The sequence below is a fragment of the Lathyrus oleraceus genome, chromosome 7, assembly GCF_024323335.1.
Source record: "Lathyrus oleraceus cultivar Zhongwan6 chromosome 7, CAAS_Psat_ZW6_1.0, whole genome shotgun sequence".
In the NCBI taxonomy this organism is placed as follows: Eukaryota; Viridiplantae; Streptophyta; class Magnoliopsida; order Fabales; family Fabaceae; genus Lathyrus; species Lathyrus oleraceus.
Window position 1 is genome coordinate 408,766,448 of NC_066585.1, and position 6,803 is coordinate 408,773,250.

The window sequence follows — 6,803 nt, forward strand, 5'->3', positions numbered from 1 at the left end:
GAGGAGCATCATCTGGGTCTTAAGCTTTTTGTAACATTGTATTTCTGTAACCTTCAATCATTATATATCATTAAGTTTTTTTACAACGAGGTTCACAACAAACATCAGTACAAAATAAGCTATCTGAAAACAAAAATATTTCTAACTGATTACAACAATCAAATTGATGTCATCTCGACCGAACATCATTTCCCCAACATCCTTATCAGTCTTCATTCGCACCCAACCAAAGATACTGTCGAGTCTCTCAATACTTCTAATTTTTCCCCTATGGTATTTTCCCATCTAACCAACGAACCAGCTCCCTCTTCAGTTGATCGAACGTAGTGATGTTCCAGAACAACATCAGCATCTGAAGTTTGTCTATCGCATAAATCACCTTTCCGTATCGACGACGAACACCAAACATGATTGCCAAATGATTAATTGAGATGTGGAACAATGACTCACACAACACATCTATTTATAACACAAAAATTGCACTTTACACTAAGGCTCCAATTGAATTGGCGTCTCCTCTTAAGTCATACACAGGGGCACCAATCCAATTGGCTAGGGTATCTGCCCTAGCCAATCCAATTGGCGCCTCCATTCAATTTTTAATAGGAGTCTCCAATTCAATTGGCGACTCCTCCTAAAAGTGGGGTAGTTTGAGATTTTTTTTGAAACCAGTAGTATTTTGGGAATTTCCTTGAAAAAGTGGGTTATTTTTGTAAAAAATTCCGTTTGCATTACTTTATAGATTTTAAAAATAAAAGTGAAATTTATCCCAACGTCCAACGATTATAAATAACTGACTGTATAAAATTCTTTTATACTGTCATTGTATTTCAATTAAATTCTTATTTTTATATTTTTAACGAATAAAATTTAAAAAAAAAATAAGATTTAAATATTTTTTGAAATAGGCCGGAGGAGTAATTAATTTAAAAATAAATAAAATAAAATAAAAAGCATAGTGTCAATGTCATGTTTTTCACTAAAAGATTTTTGGGATTTCCTCCACAAAAAATGAGTGAATGGGATATTAACCTTTTTAATCTTTCTAAATTTAATTATATTATAGGCTGAAATGATGATGTAGTGAAGTCGCTTTACAAAACATTCAGAGTTTACATGTCGTTTTGTGTCCCTGCACGGAACCCAATGCTATGAGTTCCTAATTAACAAAAAAAAATGAACTTTTTCACTTTTCGCTATCCATATATTAATAAAAGTTGCAGATCCAAATCCAACTAAAATTTTCTTCTGCAATCTCATTCCATCTCCAGGTACACACTCATCCATCGCTTCCTTTCCCTTTCAATTCCAATTTCAACCGTTCGCCACAATCACCATCTTTGCATTCAAATTCGCATTGACCTTTTAAAAATTCCATTTTACAGTAATCAATCATGGAAACTAGTACTTGTTGTTGTTGATGTGAAATGAAACACATAATGTTTCAAACTATATCTATATTTGTCCATTTTGCATTGTCTTCATTTAGGTATTCATTTATTAAAACATAGTCTAAAATAGTACTATTTGTTGTTCTATGTCTATTAGTTTGTGCAGCTGCATGCAACAACAATGGCTGTTGAGTTCTTGAACAATTTTAAGATTCCAGATTACATTCTTGTACCGGACTCCAAGGTTGAGAAATCTCATGAATGTGATCCGGTCTGTCCTGTCTTGGTTTTTATTAACTCCAAGAGTGGTGGTCAGCTTGGAGGAGAACTCTTACTAACCTATCGCGCACTTCTTAATGAAAAACAGGTATATCATTAGTCTTGCATGGAGTATTTTCATTTCCATGATCTTCAAGTTTGTGAGTTAGTTCTCGAGAATCATGGATTGAATCCTTGGAACCGTATGAGTTGATCAATTTGGTTCCTGAAATTAGCAATTTTCAAAATGATTCATAAATTTGTAATTCTAGATTGCATTAGTTCTTCACAACAATTGCAATGGCTAAACTGACACCAAATAGGTCAATGATTGAAGATTTTCAATTTCAAGTCTTATTTTCAGAATCAAACTTATGCATACAATTTCAAAGATTGAAATGGTGATTCGTTTATGCAAGTTTTGTAAGTGAACTGAGTGGAGCAATGTAAATTTCAGGTCTTTGATTTGGGGGAACATCCTCCTGATAAGGCGCTAAGAACAATCTATGCTAATTTGGAAAGCCTCAAGAAAAGGGGTGATCAATTTGCTATGAAGATCATGGAGAGGTTGAAGTTAATTGTGAGTTGTGATACAAAATTTTGATAGGTTGATTGTACCATTTTTGTAAGCAAGCAAAGCAAATTTACGTTGGTACAGTCTTTCTTTGTTATGACTTTCTAATAGTTTGTAGTTTGTCCTCAGGTTGCAGGGGGTGATGGAACAGCAGGCTGGCTACTTGGAGTTGTTTGTGATTTAAAATTATCTCATCCGCCGGCAATTGCTACGGTTCCCTTGGGCACCGGGAATAATCTACCTTTTGCATTTGGTTGGGTAGGAAAATTTCCACCCAATTTCCCTTTTATGTTTGAAGATTTTTTATTTTGGTGATAAATGAGGAAGCAATTGGTTTTTGCTGCATTACAGGGGAAGAAGAATCCGGGGACAGATCAACGCTCAGTGGAGGCATTTTTAGATCAAGTCACGAAGACAAAGGAAATGAAAATAGACAAGTAAATAGTTCTGGGATGATTCTTTAATCCTAGAATAATTTTCTTTACCTCTATTGTTCCACTGCATAGATTTCTTCTGCAAATACTGTTTGATAATTGTTATTGGTTCTTCTACTACTTACTTCAGCTTGCATATTCTTATGAGGATGAGAACTCCAAAAGAAGGTTCCTGTGATCCAATTCCGCCACTTGAGCTGCCACATTCTTTGCATGCCTTCCACCGTGTATCTGAAGCAGATGAACTTAATATGGTAAAACATCACACCATTAACTATATTGAAGATTGATCAGAAGATATTGGGTTAGTAAATGACTGTTTTTCGCTATCAATAGTAGAAGCCTAATTGCTAATGGGACAACGCAAATACATAATGTTTTGTGGATTTTATTGAATTTTCTTCTTGATTTTAATATTTGAACTTTAGAAGAGGGTATTCTTTCCTATTTACCTCACTTCTTCTTTGATCCAATTGTTTCTCAGGATGGTTACCTCACTTTTCGTGGCGGATTTTGGAATTACTTCAGCATGGGTAAGTAAAAATAGTTATCCCTCGTTTCTTTTGAACCTGAACTCGATGTTGTGGGTTGCGGGACCATATGAATGAACTTTCCACTATGGAATAATCCATTCATTTTCGTCTGATTCCAAGAATATTTCAGATCTTAGATTATATTGGGTGAATTTGTTTCTAGGGCCACCTAACTTCAGTACTTATTGAAATATCTGTAATTGCTGATTACAGGAATGGATGCTCAAGTATCTTACGCATTTCATTCTGAGCGAAAGCTGAACCCTGAAAAATTCAAAAACCAGCTGGTGAATCAGGTATGTAGTTGTTTCTTTAGTATTTATATGTGCAAATGGTTGATAGCATTACTTGTTTGACTTTCTGACTTTTGAATGGAAAATCTAGATAATTATTTGAAAAGAGATGATTATACTCATTCGTCTACTTTTTGAAACCTGATACTGTGATCCTAATTTTGATTGTCATTTTAGACTACGTATGCTAAGCTTGGATGCACACAAGGATGGTTTTTTGCCCCTTTAATCCATCCTGCTTCCAGGTCAGTTCACTAAGATCTGTCTTTGATAGCACATATGACTTGCATATTTTTCTCGCAAATTTTACATTGTTTCTTACCATCTCAAATGTTATGAAATGTAAATGCATAAATATTTATTCTTGTTACATACACTTCTAGTGTCAAATTTTATGAACTTGTTATTGTTAGCTCCTCTAAAAAAAACTTCAATGATCGGACACTACTTCGTGCGGCTTCGCCATCAAGAGTCTACAGTTGGTAATAAATCCTTAGGGAAAAGGCTATCAACATTGGATAATGTCAAAAACTGAACTGATATAGCAGCATCAAATCCAATCTCAAAATCAAGTAATAATTACGTAGGCGCCTAATTTAGTACCTCTCTTCATGGATATGATGACGATGCTGGAAGCAAAACCAAATAGTTTCATGCTTTGTCTGCTGAGTCATGTTTACAATTTGTCTATATAGGTAAATATAATTTGATTTTCTAATGCAGGAACATAGCACAACTTACAAAAGTAAAGTTCATGCAAAAACCTGGTCAATGGCAAGACCTATACATACCTCCCAGGTAAATCATTCTATATACTATCTATATCTTTATTAAAACATTCTTTTGAAATGAAAATGGAATTGAAATTGGAATATTGAGTCAAAAAAATTTATACAGAAATAGAAAACAAACGAGCAACAAGGTGCGTCGCTTCCTCGTTTTGAATGGCAAAACCAATCCTCTTAAAAATATAAACTCCTGCATTTTGAACTTGACAAAGATAAAATATTTTAGCAACAAAACTCATGGTGTATGGATGTTCTTAAAGAAATTGATTTACTTTTTTAGTTATCCTCTCTTTTGTCTGCTACCTATTGCCTTTGCTTCAGTTTACTAATTGAGTAACAACTATGTTGACTCTTTCCATTGTATTTTATGTACAGCATCAGGTCAATTGTATGTCTTAACTTGCCAAGCTTTTCTGGTGGATTCAATCCATGGGGTACACCGAACAGGAAGAAGCAACATGATGTAATAGTCATATACTAATTCTTGTTTCATCAGCTTTCTGTCACTGGCATTTTAACTTGGTCTGTTATGGAATTGTACTCCACCAATATCATGCAGACTAGGAATTTCAGAAAATTCATATGCCATTCTAAATATTTACTTTTTTTCTGTTGTTTTCAGTTTTGAAGTTATTTTTATTTTATTAAACAGAGAGATTTGACACCACCATATGTGGATGATGGCCTTCTAGAAGTGGTTGGTTTTAGAAATGCATGGCATGGGCTTGTTTTGCTTGCTCCAAAAGGACATGGAACTCGTCTTGCTCAGGTATGCTTGATGTGGTTAAATGAAACATAGGGTTCACAGTTGCTTAGATAGTTTTTAATATGAGACTGCTGCATATTTCCCTTTATCAAAATCAAATTTTCTCTCTATCCAAAGAAGTGATAAAAATGTGTCAAATTTATCATTATTTTGCACATTGTTGTGTCTATCTATTTTGGACATGAATTGCAGCTTGAATCTCAACTCATGATAAATTGCATGTTTTTCCCATGCTTTGTGTAGCAATGAAGCACAGACACCTATAAATTAGGCGTGTCGCGCTGTCCGACACTTGTATGACACTCTACCCATGTCAGAAAATTCAAAAAGTGCCCCCCAAAAATGTTTTTTTTTCTTTGTTTTGACACACGTTATACATTCGTTGGATAAATCTCAAACACATCTAAAGATGTAGCGATGCAATGTAGCAATGGATAAACAAAAGCCAAATACTATTTTATATATATATACAAAGCATTGCTACATCTTTAAAAAGTTAAAAACATCTGACAAAGACAATATATATATATATATATATATATATATATATATATATATATATATATATATATATATATATATATATATATATATATATATATATATTGACTTTTTTTAAATAATTGTATGATCAAACAATTCATATTCTTTTGTATATCATTTGCTTACCACTCATAAGATTTGATTCACAATTTGATAAAAGAAGTCTTCTGATTTCAATTCGAATCTCGATTTGTTAAGCATGATTTATATTACCACGAAGAGAAAAAAAAACATCTATAACTTAGAATTTATTTATCTTTCTCACTTGATTCATTAGGCACATAGGATCCGGTTTGAGTTTTGCAAAGGTGGAGCAGATCATACATTCATGAGGATCGATGGTGAACCTTGGAAACAACCTCTTCCTGTAGATGATGATACTGTTGTGGTAGAGATTTCTCACCATGGTCAGGTTAACATGCTGGCCACTCATATTTGCAAGTCTCAAAGCATGTATGATCCGTCGTCGCCACACCACGACCAAGAAGAAGATGACAGTGATGGAGAAATAGAAGACTCTTTAGCAGAAGAGTATCGGAAGTTTGGTGCAGCGGATACATTTAGAATCCCAGATGAGGTTGATATTTCTGAACTTAGTTAGTTCCTAAATTCTTTAAGTTATGCAGTTTGACATAATATTTGTAGTTGCTTTGATTCTTTCATTTTTACAACCAATTTGCTCAATTCTTACGGCATTATGGTTGCAAAAGTTATAGGATACATCAATTGTTTCATTTTGAACAATTCCTTCAGTTAATTAGATTTCCAGTAACTCTATTTGCATTATGCTTTAGGTGCGGTAGACTCAAAAAAATGGTTTTGTTTCTTTGCTTCAATACCCTAATAACTCGCATAAGTTATATGTGAGACAATTTAAACAAGTTTTTTTTTAAAATTATTTGTTTTGACACATCTTAATAAATCTGAAACACATTTTGAAAAATTATCTAAACAATATTGATCAACGAAGAGTTGAAGATATTAAAAGTTGATTAGAGTATTTTTAATTTTTTAAATAATAAATGAATAAATAAAAGTTAAATAAATACTAATATTTTTATTTACAGATGCGTATGTGTCATGTTCTGGTATGTTCTAGTGCTGGAATTTGTGTTCCATTTTTTTCTTAAATAGAGGTGTGACCTTGATGATTGGGAGTCGTTGGTGTGCAAATATAATATAGCTGAATAAATCTGAAACACGTTTTAAAAAATTATTGAAAA

General features: G+C 33.2%; 1 protein-coding gene across 1 annotated transcript; it reads left to right on the forward strand.

Annotated features, from left to right (window-relative positions):
- The first annotated feature begins 1,064 nt into the window (after positions 1-1,064).
- On the forward strand, positions 1,065-6,352 carry LOC127105617 (diacylglycerol kinase 5). Its single transcript, XM_051042807.1, has 13 exons — positions 1,065-1,271; positions 1,549-1,758; positions 2,107-2,229; positions 2,353-2,481; positions 2,575-2,660; positions 2,788-2,911; positions 3,142-3,190; positions 3,404-3,486; positions 3,661-3,728; positions 4,207-4,281; positions 4,647-4,734; positions 4,924-5,040; positions 5,858-6,352. The coding sequence occupies exons 2-13, from the start codon at positions 1,573-1,575 to the stop codon at positions 6,179-6,181; spliced, it is 1,452 nt and encodes a 483-aa protein (XP_050898764.1). The 5' UTR covers positions 1,065-1,271; positions 1,549-1,572; the 3' UTR covers positions 6,182-6,352.
- The last annotated feature ends 451 nt before the right edge of the window (positions 6,353-6,803 follow it).

What these genes read in the sequence shown, in the direction of transcription:
- LOC127105617 (XM_051042807.1), top strand. Translation starts at nt 1,573, where the DNA reads ATGGCTGTTGAGTTCTTGAACAATTTTAAGATTCCAGATTACATTCTT. An exon ending in TACCTTTTGCATTTGGTTGG is followed by an intron (nt 2,482 to 2,574) that starts GTAGGAAAATTT and finishes GCTGCATTACAG; the next exon opens with GGGAAGAAGAATCCGGGGAC. An exon ending in AAGCAGATGAACTTAATATG is followed by an intron (nt 2,912 to 3,141) that starts GTAAAACATCAC and finishes ATTGTTTCTCAG; the next exon opens with GATGGTTACCTCACTTTTCG.